The sequence below is a fragment of the Fundulus heteroclitus genome, chromosome 9 (assembly GCF_011125445.2).
Source record: "Fundulus heteroclitus isolate FHET01 chromosome 9, MU-UCD_Fhet_4.1, whole genome shotgun sequence".
Taxonomy (NCBI): domain Eukaryota; kingdom Metazoa; phylum Chordata; class Actinopteri; order Cyprinodontiformes; family Fundulidae; genus Fundulus; species Fundulus heteroclitus.
Genome location: NC_046369.1, coordinates 15,597,114 through 15,614,540, shown reverse-complemented (window position 1 = coordinate 15,614,540; position 17,427 = coordinate 15,597,114). Strand labels below are relative to the sequence as shown.

At 40.5% G+C, this 17,427-nt stretch overlaps 1 protein-coding gene across 7 annotated transcripts in view; it reads left to right on the top strand.

The window, feature by feature from the left end:
- The window catches only part of LOC105915447 (ephrin type-B receptor 3), a 72,540-nt gene that overhangs the window by 27,490 nt on the left and 27,623 nt on the right, over positions 1–17,427 (top strand). For all 7 annotated transcript variants that reach the window (XM_036141086.1, XM_036141081.1, XM_036141085.1 and 4 more), the window contains exons 2-3: positions 7,109–7,173; positions 12,916–13,588. In XM_036141086.1, coding sequence (XP_035996979.1) covers positions 7,109–7,173; positions 12,916–13,588 — 738 coding nt within the window. The remainder of the gene's footprint in view (positions 1–7,108; positions 7,174–12,915; positions 13,589–17,427) is intronic.

Below are 17,427 nucleotides of genomic sequence, written 5' to 3'. Positions count from 1 at the left end.
CGTGGAAAAAAAGCCATGCGATTCAAAGTCCATGCTGAGCACCCGGCTTTGGTACCTTTTGGCAGACAGCAAAGGCAAATCTTAGAGCCGTAATGGCCCCTGGAGGCAAATGGAGGAGAGCAAAAACTTGATTTCGTTAAACTTTGTTCCTGGTTCATCAAGGGAAGTGAGCGAAAAGAAGAGTAATGGAACGGGAGCTTATTTGCCCATTATCTGTGGTGTTACACTGTTGGCACACAGACACCCATAGAGGATAAACGTCTTTTGTGACAGCCATTGTGAGATGACTGACAGTGAGTGGTAGCTTGAGGAAGTGTGTGTCGCTTATGTGTGTGTGTGTGTGTGTGTGTGTGTGTGTGTGTGTGTGTGTGTGTGTGTGTGTGTGTGTGCGCTCATGGGGAGGAATTGTCATGGGAGGTGAGTCTGCCAAGGAATTCCACAGAGGAATCAACTCCTTGGCTTGTCCACGTTGCAGCCACCAATTACCGTGTGCATGCGTGCGAGCATGTGTGCGTGTATATTTGTGTGCGTTTGGTGGGGGTTGAAGTAGAGGCCTTGCCTTAAAATGGAGGGGACTTCTCCTAATCATTAGCCTCTGGCCCCGGACAAAGGCAAAAAGACTGCTCGGGCAATTTGAATTTGAATAGCATCTCTCCTCCTGCCCTCTTTTCTTCCGTGCCTGTCTTCCTCTTTTTGCAGCCCGAGATTCACTTCACTCTGGGTAACAAAAGTGGAGCCAACAAAGATGGCCCACAAAGCAATCAGGCTAATAGCGCTAATAAGTTGAGCGTGGGGTCCTCACTCCCTGTGTTGACACATTTCCCTGTTTCTGTGGCTAAACAGAGGCTGGAGTGTTTGGAGACCAGACAGCATAGTATTTTAATGGAGTGGCTACCCCATGCCAGGTTGCCATGTGCTTGGTCTGTTTGACTGTAGAGGATCACGACAATAGCAAGTTGGGGAAGAGGTGGAGAGAGGATAATTAACTGGGGGAAAGCCTCAGGGGAGGAGATTCAAAAAGGGAGTCATTAGCAGTCTTCAAGTTATTTTTTTTTCCAAAGCAGTTTTGAAGTTGCACACAAAATATTGTTTCATTAGCAAGTTATTTTTCACCCAGGATTTAATAATAATAATAATAATAATAATAATAATAATAATAATAATAATAATAATAATAGGAGAGGTTTTCTTGTTTGAAGAAAGAAAAAAAATTCACACAATCTTGTGGGTTGTCGCGACATAAGGTATCTTTAAACTGTCACCAGACGGAAGCACGCTAACAAAGGCTGGCATGCTAAAAACCACAAACAGTTGTGGCGAGATCCAAGCTTAACCCCTCACCTGTCTGCTCCTTGAGACCTGAGGACTTGTAAAAAGTCTATGCATTCCTGTCTCTCAATAATAGCCCTTCTTCCCCTTTCCTCCTTTGGCCCCTCTCCTTTTTTCTTCCTTTTAAGAAGCCTGCTTGTTGGAACAAAGAAATATTTTAAGGCGCTCGTAACTCTGGATGTGTGTGTGTGTTTGTGTGTCTATGTGTGTGCATGCGTGTGTGTATTGGATGCGGCCGTAGGGACGGATGCTTCAGTGCCCTCCTCTGTTATTAGGCTTGGCCTGTCATTATGGGATTAGTCTGTAGGAGTTGGTGTTTTTGCATGCATGTGTGTGTATGTTTGTGTGTATGTGCGTGTAAGCAGTTGTTTGCTTGTGCATGATCTCCCCGAGCCTGTTTATACTACTATGATTTTTCTCACACAGTCACAGCACGCTGAGAAAACAAATGTCTCTGCCATTCCCCCCCTAGTTGTTAAGGTACTCCCAGGTGCATTTGACCTCTATTATAAATAACACTTTAGTAAAGCAGTCCTCGGGTTGCACAAACAGTAAGTTGCTAATTGAATATTCTTGGTAAGCTGTGGGTGGTTGAAAGGCAGTCCCCCATGCGCTACGTGTCACATCCATCAATGTGCTGCGAGAAAGCATGAGCAAAGACAGAGATTTGCGAGAGAAAAAGATGAGGAAATTAAAGAGAAGTTTTATAAAAGCTTGAAATTAGAGTGAAGGTCTCCTCTTACTTAGTGTCCCCAAAGACACATCGGTCGGACTTTGCTGAAACACATCTGCCTCCTTTAATTATAGATTGCGATAATATACTGGCTTGCAAGATAAGAAAATAACTAAAAAAAAGAAAGAATATTTAGATATAAATATCATTTAACAAAACCAGGATGTTAAATCAGTTTTGTGTCTATACCTGGGTTACATTATCCAAAGATGTAAAGCCACTAATCTCCCTTGATTGCATTCTGTAAAAGCAAGCATAGTTTTTCTTCTTCCGTTCATTCATCTGACTTATGGATTTTGTTTGTATGTTTTTTGCCTCCCTGTGAATGAGAGGTTTATTATCATTGTTTTCATGTGCAGTCCTGGTCACAAGTGTCTGGGCCTGCATGCCAAAGTCTGCTGAGTCTCCTACAGACTCTGTTGGGCATGTCCATGTAGTGAAATTTATACCACACAGGCCTTTAAGGTCAAGTGGATGGTTGAGCGGATTGGAAGGTGTGAGTTAGCCCCAGTAGAAGTATAATATTGTTAAGATCAAGGAAAAAATAAAAGGAAAGTGAATTAGATCGATCAATGATAACGAGAAAATGAGTTAAATAAATTTTACAGTATTGTGTAAGGGATACTTCCAACAATACCCTCATAGTCTCTTTCATAAAACAGTAAACCTGCAAAGACAGGCCCCTCTCTTAGCTGCCTCTGGCGTTCATAAATCACAAATTAGGCAGGGAATATATCTTACATATGTGATCTTTCAAAAATCAAGCTGGCATGGCTAAGAACGTGTGGAAGCAAACTCAATGGGGTCCATTTAAAGCACTACACACACAGTTAGATTTATACATATTTAATTCGAAAGGGTAAAAAAAGGGTGTGGTGTGACACCTTATCAGTTTAGTTGAGCTTTCTAGTATAACCGCTATTGAAGGGAGCATTGATGGGTGAAGTACGCTTTGTATATCAATGGGAAGAATGTACATACACAACATATCAATCTACGGCCTGGTTCTACTCTTAAATAAACCAGCCAGCTTGTTGGAGACTTTGTGTCTGGGTCTACCTTGCCTGGTGACTGAGAGGCTTAACAACAGTGGGTTGACTACAACCCTTCACTATGCTAATTCAGAAAATACACTAAGACAGTAAAAAAGTGGTCTAAATTCCAGCTTAAAGAGGCTCATGTTTTACTCTCATTGTGTGTGTAGTTTAAAGAGGCAAGTTTACATGTTCATTCGTTGTATATATATTCTCTGCCGTGTTGCTCACAATCCAACCTACAATTGCTCCCACTCAAGTTTTACACTTTTGAACAATAAAGGTTTCAAACATATGGAGATAGAATGCAGAGAAACTATTTCTTTGTATCGGTGAGGGTCTTTCTCAAAGGTTTTTTTTTTTCTCCTTCAACTTGCCCTTCTGGTTTTCGTTCCATCTATTTCTCTTCTCCTTGTCCAGCCCCATTGGGCAACCTTCCAGCATGTTCTCAGAGGCTTTCAAAGACTGTTTACTTTGAAAGACACCTTTGCCTCTTTAATCTTTCTTAGTCTGGCTCCTTGTGCTTTATCACCTATATAGAATAAGTCTGTCAGTTTGGCACTGAGAACTCCTCCTTTGTTCATGAGCTTATAGCCCGTTTGTGTCATATTTGTTATGTTTTGTCATCTGCTTTTCACTGGTGCATGCGCCAATACATTTAGCAATACACATGCTTTGCTGAATGTTCTTAATGTGCACAAACAACTAAGTGGACCAGAAATGCACAAGTGCATACACAGAGTTGGTGGGTGGGGTGTGTGTGTGTGTGTGTGTGTGTGTGTGGGGGGGGGGGGGGGGGGGGGGCTGTCAGCCAGGTTAGATTGGGGTCATCCTGTGCTTTTACTTTGGCCCATTGACTCAGGATTGATGCTCCACTTTGACCACAATGCAGGGCTTTGCTCCCAATAGACACACACATAATTGCCCTCTGACACAGACACACAAAAGCCCAGCCAGGCATGCACACATACACTCAGTCCTGGTTTGGTGAAACAATACGCGTGCACTAAAAAAGGAGGGGTTATAGAAAACACCTGCACTCCAGAATGATCTACTGCCAGACCACAGGCCTGGGCAGTGTATGTGTTTGCTTTGCATATCTGCTTTTCTGCCTCTCCGTTCTTGTTCGTTCATTCTCATCACTGGTGTTGCAACCCTGTCAGCCATTCTGTTTCACTGTGTTGTCATTTTTTTCTGCAAAGTCAGCTCTAGTGACATCCATCGTTGTATACGTACGGCCTAGTAGTAATGATAAAGAGCAGGCAGAGGAGGTATATCATTTTCACCTCAGCAGCTTGTATACCTGTTTATCTGTCAGTAATAAGCCCCAAATCACAGAGTGTCACAATATGAGTCAGGGGAAGGTTTGCCATAATATGTGCTGACAGTCTCTGAGAGACAGACACTAGTAAACAGTGATTTAGACAAAAAGGCAACAGCAGATTAGTTTCATTATGTGTTTTAATTGGACGATGGTGGCTCAGTAGATTGGGTAGTTGTCTTGCAATCTGAAAGTTGTGGGTTTGATCCCAGCTTGCTTCTTTCATATGTCAATGAGCCCTTGGGCCAGGCACTTAACCCCAAGTTTCCTAACAATATGTGCACTAAAGTATGAATGTGTGTGTTTTTGTGAGGGCGAATGTGGCTCTGGTTTAAAGTGCTATATAGATTCAATCCATTTACCATTTTAAAGTATCATAAAAAGTGAGAAGCATTTTTTTTTTCAGTTCTTCAAACACTTTTGACTGACAACACTCACTGCCTGAACTGGTTCACAATGAAGCCCTCAATCCGTTTTCCTCGAGGGGAACAAGTCAGCATCACAAGAGGTTGTAACCAAAAATGTCTTACTTTAGCTGGAGCGTTCCTGAACATAATGGAGCATCTGTTCTATCAACATGATATGCATGTCAGAGACGCTGTCACTCATAGTGTATAGGGGTAGAAGTCAACAGGAGTTCCCTCCATGAAGGAGCACATCATTTTAAGAGTCAGCCATAATTCATCAGGTGCTTGGCATTTGCTATAGCCAGTCTGCCTGAATGCTTCGGAGGCGATAGCAGATATATAGAGAAGTGGCAGAAATCTTAGTTATAATCAGTGATGCACAAATTAGAGATTTTGTGTCCAATTTCTGGTCAGCGAATTTGTAAGGCTGTGACATGCTGTTACTGATTTTAGCTGATTTTGATTTCTCGTTTAGAAGGTTAAATAACAAAACATATTTTACTCTTCTCTGGACAGATTAGGAATTTAACACTATTATTTAGAGGGGGAAAAACGTTCATCTATCATAACTATAAAGGAGCCTTAACTAGTTAACCAGTCAGTCTCTGAAACTAACACTATATACATTAGGATAAGATAACAATAATAAAACAATTACAGTGTTGACAGTTTAAACTGTGTTTAGCATTTTATTGTCTCAGTTAGCATAAGTAGTGCAATTAGCGCAGGTAGCATTACTAACTGTAAATATCAGTCTCCATTTGTATGTTGCTGAAAAAAAAAATGGAACCAAATTTTAAATGTGCAATTAAAAAAATACTTCTTATATTACCTCATCCAGTCTACTTTATGAAAGATACAGTTTGACAATTTAAAAAGATAAAATAGAACAACTTTGGTTTAATACATTTAGCCTTTCTGTTTGTTCAGCTCCCCTATGTGTTGGCTTCAAAGAACCTTTCGTGCCTCTTTTGAATATACTTTTAAACACCTCACCAATAGTAAAAATAGCTCTGTCCTCTTCGGTCAGTAACAACATCCACACTAAAAGGCGTTTTTACCAAGATTGTTTGGCAGCTGATTGGAAGAATGTCAGTTGTTTGGTTTCTGGCTGGCCAATCACTGATCAGAGTGATTCAAGCGTGAAATCATCCCGCTATGAGAAACAGGCAATTTCATATAACAGCTCTAGTCATAAAAATGCATTTTGAACATAAGTTTGTTTCATATCAGCTTTACCAAGTGACATAAACTCAATAACACAAAACAGATCAAGAGAAAGATAACAGCCGAAAGAACTTTCTTCAGGTTTATTCCCTGAAACCTCATTAGTGAAATGGACCTTACACTTCCTTTAATGAACAGATACATTGCAATCTCACTTTTTTCCCCACGCTGTTTCATCATCTTTTACCATCATGTAGAACAGCATGGCGGTTGAGATAATAACCGTGGCTGCATACTGCGCCTGCAGCATCAGGTAGTAAAAGAGCCGACATTTATAGTCTTCCTTCCCGTCTCTAACAGAGCCGGTAGCTTGTTGCCAGTAGAAATTAGAGAGTGGAAAGTCGGCAAGAAAAGAAGGGCTTTGCTGGAGAGGTCCAACATTTTGTGTTTATTCCTTTTAGTGTGTGCATGTGTTTGAGTGTGCCAAGAGATAGACGTAAAATGTGAGTTCAACCTAAAGTTTGTCTACGCTCAGCTATTGACACAAAGTGAAATGTGATTGAAGCTTTCTGACCTCCGTTTCCCCCACAATCTCCTCTTTTGTGGCTCCTAACTTTATTATCCCTTGCTCCATTCAAGCCTTCTGTTGGGTTATATATTGCAGGGTTTTACAACATGCTACTCACTGTATGTGTGAGTGTATGTGTGTCAGTGCCCTGTGGGAAGCGAAAACAACTTCTCTTTGAGTTTTGCCGCGTTGTTTAAAACAACCGTCTAATTGAGACTAATTAGCCAAATGAGAATCCACAGTAAAATTTTTTACACAGCACCTCGCTGATCAGAGACTTCTATTTCTGTCTCTTCTTTCCTGTTACACACACCAGCACACAGAGTACCCATTTTTGTTTAATTGGACGGAATGTCGCTCAAAATTTATCCAACTGTTCAGTTATTCTCACTGTTATCTGAGAACGGCTCCGGTCAAAGCCTCTTATCTGTTGCTTGGAGCTCTTTTTCAATTTTTATGACATCGTTGTAAAACCATTGAAAGTTCTATTGACCTACTCTGTTTCTCTTTGTCTGACCTAAATGCCCTCTTTCTGCCTCCAATTTACAGAGACGCTGATGGACACAAAATGGGCCACGACAGAGTTAGCGTGGACTGCACACCCTGAGACTGGGGTGAGTTTGGATAATTAATGCAATACACATTCAGGGGGCATCGGGGGGGGGAGGGGGGGGGGGGTTATTGCTAGTTGTTATCTGTACTTTATATAAGTATTTATTTTATACCAAAACCATTGTCTTATACCCCTATGTTTAGTCTGATAATTTATCTTAATTCAAGTAGTGATTCCTAAGAACTGAGCATATCACTTTGACTTTTGCAAAAAGAAATGAATAGTTTGGTCTTATTAAAGACCAAATTTGTATATTTTTTTCTATATCAGCTGAGATTTATTAGTGTACATTAACTGGCTATTTATTGATGTAGAAGCTCCCTACAGTAACACACTATGGGATAGACTGCACAGCAGTGCTTTTATAGCTACTGAAATTAGGGAAGAAAGCATGCGACCACCAAAATAAAAGCAGTGGTCTCTAAGTAAATATTTAGCTTCAATTCGAAGCGTATTTGATATCAGATTATTATGCAATCAAGAGGACATCCAAGGGACTGGATGTGGCTCACGGGCTGCAAAATGCTAAGGGCCGCTGTATACAAACTGAAAAATCACTGAAAGGGAAATATTAATATTCATCAGGATATGCTTTTTAGTGACTAGGAAAAGATTTGCTTCAACCCAATTTCAGTTCCCTGCCCATACACAGATGTTTCTTTCTCTCTTGATCAGTCCACTTAAGCCACCTGAAAAGAATCTAGTTGGCCATTAAGTAGCTCTTTAAAGGCTGAAAAATTGTGTACGAATACACATCCCCACTTCAACATTTACCACACATACAAAGTGCCTGTGACTACCTCGTCTTGCTTTCCCATGTGCTGTTCACAATAGGCCAAATAGGAGCAGAAAGAGTCTTGACCCCTCCTCAGCTACACTTCAAAGGTTGCCAAAGCTCCTCCTTTTACTTTTGTGTGGTTGTCTGACCCGGGACTTGTGTTTTCAAAGGTGCACCCCGTTTTTAGATGTATTTTGTCGTTTCCCCAACATGCTTGCTGTGAGAGCCTTCCTTAGCTGTTTGAAGCCACCCACTCTCCTTGCTCTGCCTTTTTGTCTTCCTGCTTCCTAGTGGCTGATGAAGCTAGACACATTAGCCACCTCAGCTGTAAACAATCAGGGGCCAAACCCCCTCTCAGCCTGTCATGACCTCTTACTACTTCCCCCTTTTCACCCTCCCCTGCTTCCATCATGCCACATCTCTCTAATTCCACAATGCTGCAGAGATCCGTCCACCGCTTCTAGACAGGCATGCTATAGGGGCTCCCTTCATTTTCAACATAAAATGTTCAAAATCTGTATCAGGTGGTTCTTTATAAAGGATAAACAGATAGTGAATGGCATTTTGTACCGCCTGAACCCTAAATATTGAACCAAAAGAAAAGAAAAAAAGTTTTCCTCTGACTTTTTCGTCGATTATTGACCTTAAAACAGACATAACTGTTACTATCTTTCTATCTTTTATGTTACCACCAGTCCCATTGTCCTTCTTTTCATTTATTTGTAGTCGTGTACTAGTCTTTATAATGTACATAACATGCTAAAATTAAATTTTAACATATGTGTTAATGTGAGCAAAACCAAAATGATAAACCTGTAAAATTGAAAAGGAGCAAAAGATACAGATAAATTAAGTCAATGTTGAAATGCTAAAAAGACAAATTTCTTGGTATTATTGAGGATACACTGAACTGAAAATCTCTTGTCAGATACAAGCACAGTAAAATAGTGAAAGGTATTTTCATATTGCTCAAAGTCAAGCGTGTTAGATGAAAAAATTACCATATTTAAGTTACTACACAGTGGTGTGGGAAAACAACAGCAAAACAAAGCTACAGTGATTGCTCATACTTAAAAAAGCATTACTAATCCTCTGTTCATAAAATCTATTATTCGAATTTACCGACACAGTTAAAATGCAAATTTATAATGTATAATGTATAAAACAAAAATAACCAAGTAGCAGAAAATATAAAAAAATATTCAAGAGGAGGGAAGGAATTTATGAGTTAAGAAGTATATGTCAATATCAAAAACAGATGATTAGAAAAACAAGAAAACGTTTATTTTAAAAAAAGAAACAGTAACTAAACTGAAAAGGGTGTATGCTCCTTTCTTCTACTATAACAAGAGTAAAAGTAAAGTTATCTGTGATATTGTTGTCTGATAAAAGTTAAAGAGGGCCAATTTAAGTAAATACTGCTGGAACAGTCAACATGTAAAAGAGCATTTCTAGTCAATAAAAACCAAAGTGCATTAAACTGTGCAGACTTGCAGAACGTTGTCATTATCTGTGAGCCACCCGAAGCCATTATGCCCAAAACAGCCATAAATCCCTTCCCTCCCCGCTGCGTGTAATAACTGATTATCAATTATGAATATCTAACTGCTTTCTTCACAGAGCATATTGAGGGTGTCTATAGGCTTTTTGTGGCAATGTATATAAATCCTATGAGAACAGAGTTTATAGAGTTAACATAAAAATAATGCATATTCATTGAATAAAATTAGAAACATCAAAAACTCGATCATGAAGACATATTCGTGGGCTAGACTAAGTCATCAGCCAGACAATTTTTAAAGTATGCATTGCAACAACACGGAACACCACATTGCTAGGCAACACATGTCTTTTGAATTTCCTTGGACAGTCAATTACAGCATTAATCTTGTCTTTGTCACCTCTCAGCAGATCAGAATAATCTTGCTCACTGTAAAGACCTTCAGATTTTATCTAGTAACGATTCAGTGGCTACTGGAACAACTGAGTTGTTGCCAGAAGTTGTCAGAAATATACATATTGACAACATATACAAAGACCCTCAATAATACACTGATGTGACATACAGCTAGGAGAGTGACGTGCTAAAACAGAGCCAGCAAAATCATCATAGGGCTGGCTAAACCAACAGATTTATACAACCATATAATGAGAGGGATTGATCTCTTTGAAGAGAGGTTTTTAAAGCTGCTACTCTTTACCTAGCAGTAATTTAAAAAACAACAGCTGCAGTTAATTCAATTACCTTCATGTGGTTATGCTTGTTGGTCTGTGTAAGTGACTTTCTCCATATTTTTTGGCAAACAAAGGTGATACTAGAATAATTCCTTTCAACATGCGAGCTGAAGGATACCAGAAATACACCAGGAATCTTGCTAATATCGCTGAACTCACCTTCGTTTCAGTTACAGATATGTGCACAGCACCTTTATGTTTGTATCATCAGTTTGTTTTTGCCAAAACAACGCAAAACTGAATTTCCCAGCTGCATTATGCATCTCTAAAACTTGGCACGCTACATTACTTAGGTATTGTTCATTGTCATCAGGAAGTAAAACTCAGAGCTTTGATTGGAAACGACACAAAGACAACGCAGCAGACTGCCAATTTTGTACGATTCATCTTGCTGAGAATCAATGCCAAGAATCTTGTGCCTTTTCACAAAACCTACCTAATTTATTCAGGCTTGGTAAGCAGGCACTTAGAGCATTTGTCCACTGGTGCATCTCTTGGGGTGGGGGGGGGGGGGGGGACATTGGTTTATCTAAATGTGCACATCCAGCTACAGACACAATCAAACATCCACACAAAACAAGAATGAGCTCAGGACGACAGGCTCGCACTAGCACATTAAACAAACACTCCCAACTTTCTACACACACTCACAAACCCTTGGCTGTATTGCTCTTTTGCAGAGGGTGATTTATTACTCCAAACTAAATACCCATCGACACTTCATGCTTTTAGCCATCCCATTGACCCAGCTGGTGATTATTGATTCCCTCCAGTTACTTCTTCCTGCTCAAGCCATCGTTTTAATGCCACTACCAAACTACACCCATTCTCCCCTTCACTGCCTCATGGCCACAAGAATCCCAGGGGAATAGCCTTGTCTCCACTACATCCATATCACAGTCCTAATTAAGATATTCACATCTCAAATGGGAACACCAGGCTCTGAGCAACAATGTGGTATCTGTTTGCCAGTTTTGCGTTGCTTAGGTTCAGAAAACTTAACTGTTTTGAGGGAAAGCTAAACCCTAGAAATATAACCACAGATATTAAGATTTTTTTGCAGCCACTTAAGACTAAGTTTATAATGCTCATACGTGTCAGAACTGAGGCCTCTGTAGAATTGGTAGCTTCTGTTTAACTGTATAAAGATTCATTAATCAGTCTCACAATCTAGCAAAAAATCATGTTCATGTCTGAAACATTCATTTAATGAAGGGATTCTTGGAAGATGTACATTACAACCTAAAGAAACAAGAATATTTTAGTTTTTTTTCTCCTCAGAATTACTATTTATTTAGGTTTTAAACTCATGAAAAATCATTTGGATGAATGATTTTAAGAAATATCCACAGGAATTGTTCATCAATGTAATCAAGAATAAATGTGATTTTAATCAAACTAAGATCTAGTTCCTAAACATCTATCCATCAATTTATTTTACTTTTTCCTCACACAGTTTCTTTAGCCTGAGAAAGAACGTCTAAAACTATCGCTGTAAACATTACAACTTATGACTGAAACAGTGTTTACGCATTATGAGAAATTATGCTTATGAAGTTGTCTCAAGGAACTAAATAAAACAAAACGTTGACACATATTGCACACAGGAAAAATACTTTTAGTATGCAAGACTTGACCTAAAGCAATTGCCAGGCATTTTAAGTGACGTGCTGAAAAACATTAGGTGGATAATCAAATCTGAGGTGTTTGGGAAACGTACACGCCTGTGCAACTAAAAGTGTGCAGGGGGTATATGAAGTTTAAATTAAGAATTTTACATGAGTTTAGGTCCTACCCAAACTTTCCCCTCCATCTTTCTGCTTCGGTTTGTTTTCAAATTGTTTAATATATTTAGTGCTTTGTGCAGAACACGGTGGGACTGTATTTGAGATTTTACATGCAAGTTAACTCACCAGGCTTAGCTGAGAAAGTAGAAGGGCTCAACTGTTGGTGTAATAGAGAGGTGGGGGCAGCACAGTCCTAAGCAGCCACACACATGTAACCACATTGATATATTATACACACAGGAATTACTGTTAGAAGTTAAATGATTTAACTTGGTGGCTTCATTCAAGATTTAAGGATAAACTTGACTTGGTTGGTTTCGCATCAAAGTATCAGTGTTTGCTTTCACTCATTTATTAAAGCCAGTAATCTTATGAAATGGTATATAATCTATCGTGTATAAATCGTCCCCTGGGTTCTGTAGCAGCACTGATAGTTATATAGTTCCGTAAAAAACAAAAAAAGCATGAAGGTTAAGTAATGCCTTTTTCCCAGCAGTTATTAGAGGACGTTGCAGTCATTGCGCCTTAATTAAATGGTAATTGGTTGTGAAGCAATGTGGCTGCCACTTCCAAACAGATATGAGGTAAACATGCTGTGGTGGTTCTGTGGTGAGGAGGTGACATGTTGCTGTAATGGTGATAAATTTGCAGTTGTCCCTGGCTCTTTGCCACACTAATCAGAGATGAAAGGCACATTACGGTGAAAGAATGAGGGTGGAAGTGAAAATGTGACCAAAAAAACATTCCGGCTCCAAGCCCACTACTTTACTACATTTCTTCTACCGTTTGTTTTCCATGCAATATTAATGTGCGCACCTCATCAAAGTTGAATGAAAGCTCTAAGTAGTGTCACAAATCAAATTAATTAACTGCTTGGCATATAAACAAATATGTACAGCCTCTTTGTTAATTATTAATGTTTCTTTTCTGCTCTCTTACACAGTGGGAAGAGGTGAGTGGCTACGATGACGCCATGAATCCCATCCGGACGTACCAAGTCTGCAACGTACGAGAGCTCAACCAGAATAACTGGCTACGTAGTGACTTCATCCCACGTAAAGATGTATTGCGTGTATACGTAGAGATGAAATTCACAGTTCGTGACTGCAACAGCATTCCCAATATACCAGGTTCCTGCAAAGAGACCTTCAACCTTTTCTACTACGAGTCTGACTCAGACTCAGCCACCGCCACCAGCCCCTTCTGGATGGAGAACCCTTACGTGAAGGTGGACACAATTGCCCCGGACGAGAGCTTCTCAATGCTTGAGTCTGGACGAGTAAACACAAAAGTCAGAAGTTTCGGGCCACTATCCAAAGCTGGGTTCTACCTGGCCTTCCAGGACCTTGGTGCTTGCATGTCACTCATCTCAGTGAGGGTGTTTTACAAAAAGTGCTCCACCACAATCGCCAACTTTGCAGTTTTCCCAGAAACAGCCACAGGAGCCGAGGCGACCTCGTTGGTCATCGCTCCAGGCACTTGCGTTCCCAATGCCCTGGAGGTGTCTGTGCCACTGAAGCTCTACTGCAACGGAGACGGAGAGTGGATGGTTCCTGTAGGAGCGTGCACATGTGCAGCTGGTTTTGAACCAGCCATTAAGGAAACCCAGTGTCAAGGTTAGTATTTTGAATACAAACACCCCAGGTCAGTTTAAGATTTTTTTTTTTTACCCACTGTTTAAGGTAGGGGATTAAAACGTTTATTTGTTTGATGTGGATTAAGAAACATTCCTTATCAGGGTGCATGGGGTTCAGGCTCTACATAATGAACTGTCAGGGGTGTTGTTTCTCCTTTGACGTGGTCTTGCCTTTTTCTCGGATGGTAATGGGGCCATGGAACTGTCATCCGGCTTTGAGCATGTCATAGTCAACTTCCTTCTAGGGTGTTCTTTCTGGAAAACGTTACTCTGGTAAATGGTCATCGTTAGAAAGACTAAGTCTGAACTGTATTGGCCACAGATGAAATAATATTGCTTTTTTCAAGCTTCCCAATAATTTTCAGTCACGTAACTGCTCCTGTATTGAACACATTAATACAGTGATTACAAGGCAGAATAAAACACTTCACGGCACTGCCAGCTGGAGGCTTTTCCCTTATCTGACCTCTGTTTTGCTTTGCAGCTGGGTGCTGATGGAATGGTAATGCAGCTGATGCTGTCTGTTTGTGGAAGCTGGGATGCTGATGGTTTCTGGTCGAGTGGAAACATGACACGTAAAAAAAAAAAAAAAAAAAGGTTGAGCTAGAGGTGAAGTTTAACAGCATGATCTCGTCTGAACTGGAGTGCAGGTGACAGCAGGAGAAGAATGAGGGATAAATGGAAACTGTTTGGGTGTGCTGATGGCTACGGGGCGTAAAATTGGGCTGAGAGTGTGTAGGTCAAATGGAGAGAGCAGAAGAAGAGTTAAGGAGAGGGACAGGAGCCGGCAGAGTTATTGATCGGCTAAGGCTGATTGCACAATGTCTTTGCATGTTTGCTTTGTGGGGGTTGGGCGTTCTTGAGTTTAGAGGCTCGTTCTTCAGTTTAGCCGAGACAGATGAGAATGAGAGACGCATTACTTCAAAACTCGTGCTCACGACGAGGCATGGAAATCTTGAAGACTTTACGTTGCCTGGTTTTGGAATCACATCGGAAGAACAGGAGAGCAGAAAGAAAATGCAAAACATGGCATTAATGGTTAAAAACTCATTTGTTTGCACATGACAGCTCAAGGTTAAAGCTTCGGTGACCGGGCCCTGATAAAGCTTTTCCTCTAATCACTGAAAACCACAAGGGGTAGATCCCACTCTTTTTTAAACGTCACCTTGTTTCACCTTTGCTTTATTTTCACTTCTCCACCGCTTTGACTTCATGCTCATTTTGTGTCATCTTTTTAACGTACATCCACCTTCTTTAGCTTTTCTGTCCTTGTTCCCACATTCGGTGAATGCTTTTTCCTGTGCAAGTACCTACTTCACCCATTCCCTCCTAATCTGAAGGCCGTTGCTCTCATTAATAAGCCACCAGAGATACAGTTGGGATGTCAGCATTAATATTAATCGATGAACCTTTTTTGCAGCACATTTTTTACCCCCCCCCCCTCCAATATTCTTTACTTTCTTCATGCCTCACACTTTCCAATTTCAGCATACATTCTAATCAGTTCCTTAAGCTCTATGTTCTGCATGAGAGGATAAGACACAGGGGAGTGCAGAAAGGATGTGTGTGTGTGTGTGTGTGTGTGTGTGTGTGGAGGTGGAGGTGGGGGGGGGTGGTTAAGGATTAGCATTTTTATGCCTCCACCCCCTCCTTTTTCTCTACCACTTGTCTGTCTTTCTGCTTCATTCTTTAATGGTTCCTCTAAGGGAAAAAATGGATGAAAGGAAGAGGATGACCCCCTAACTCACTGGAAGTGATTGATCAGCACTTTTAACCTTTTTCATGAAAAAGAAAAATTGCCTGTTTTAATGGAAATGCACTCAATACATCTGTGGTCAGGCCCAGCGTGTTCAAGAACTAATATTTCATCCACTCTTAGTTAAGACATTTCTTCTGGATTACGTTTGTTGAACTTAAATGAGCTTACAAAGGTCATGATACCAGTCGAAAAAGGTTGTTCTACAACCTGGTGTAACTGGAGGCGTTTTCTTATCTGTGTATCAAGCAGCGCTTCCTGGTAGCCAGCAGTGTGGATGACTCTGATTAATGCTGGAAGAACAAACACACTTAGTGCTAGTGTACACAGTGCAGCCAACTGGCAGATTTGAGTTAATATTGAAACTTTTAAACAGGAGAACAACAGGAGCAGTCTGCTACCCATGGTAGCCTACGGTTGAGGCGACCTCCAGGCTTGTATTTTTATCTTTTTTTCGGTGGGGGGCATAAATTCACCACAGAAGTTAAGCGCTAATCATCATCCAGAAGGACAACTTTGCAGCGTGTCCTTGACATTGACGAGCCACTGCACCGGTGGGCCAGCTAATCAACGGGCACTAGTAAAGTTCACCTGCCTCGCCTACTTCTGTCGTCTATTATTAAGCATGGCGGCAAGCTCATTCATCTTTTAACAAGACAGTTTATGAAAGATATGAAGCCCGCCAAATGGATCTGGAGTCTAGAGCTGCTGTTATGGTTACTCTCCACATCTGTTACTTATCAGGAGTGTTATAAACCTCCAAACAGCAGCTATAACTGGAGATAGGATTTTTCCAAAGGATAACGTTTTCAGATGATTAATAAGACATCAGTTTATCAAGAGCCAGTTTAAGTAAAATTATGTTAAAGGTTGTTTCAAATAAAAAAAAAAAATGAAAAGATTATGCTCGTTTTGGGAAAATTCAGTTGACATTGATTTCTTGGCAGACACTTTTCCCTAATGTGGAGTAACAAATGTTGTGTAAGTTGAATTTATTTACACTATGGGTATCAGGGAATACTATTTTCATGCTGGACTGATCTGGAAGCTGTAATACAATGTGTCTTCAGGCTTTATGTCAGAATCAACATTAACTTCTTTAGCATTTTCAGCTACAAAGCACACAGGTTGTTCCTTCCTTGGACCACTCTTGATAGATACTGACCATTGCAGACCAGGAAAAACCTGCAAAAGCCTCAGCTTTGGACATGCTCTTACCCAGTCATCTACCCCACACCGTTTGACAGAGATGTGGACTCGAGTCATGTCACCTGGAGTCAAAGTAGACTCAAGTCACAAACTTATAGCATTTAGACTTGACTTGATAGAACCACAAAAGCCTCAAGACTTAGAGATAGTTTTATTGTTCCACAATGGGGAAATTTGGCACTTGGACCTTTCACACAGGTGACTTATGACTTCACATGGACATAAACTGTTTAACGTGAACAGAGTTGGAATTGTGCCAAGGGCGTGATCCAGCCGACTCTGTAGCCCTGGCCATCTGCAATTTTCCCTCATCATCCATGCTGAATCTATGGCATTACCCAGACATCACTTAAGCTACTATGCATCATAAGTCTGCACAATAATGTTATGACACTTTCAGTAAAATTTTAAATGCCTTTCTGGAGATTGATCCTTAAACATATGCTGGGAGACAGTAGCCAAAGGGTGCGTTGATATTAAGTACGGGATGCCACAACTGGCCATTGTGTTGGGTGACGGACCCAGCGCAGAATGCTCAAGGAAAGAGGGAACCCCCCCCAAACATCCTTTGTACATCCATAACGTAATTGTTTTTCTTAAACTATAAAAGCTCAGAGGATCATAGTTTTTCTTCCTATAATAATTCCTAGACATCTAGAGTAGCTTCTCATAAGTCCACATCTAGCACAGGAGAGAGAGAGAGAGAGAGAGAGAGAGAGAGAGAGAGAGAGAGAGAGAGAGAGAGAGAGAGAGAGAGAGAGAGAGAGAGAGAGAGAGAGGGGAAAAAATATTAATGAATTTAAGTATATAAACAAGTGGGCTGTATCCCCCAACAGAGAGGCACAACATTTAAC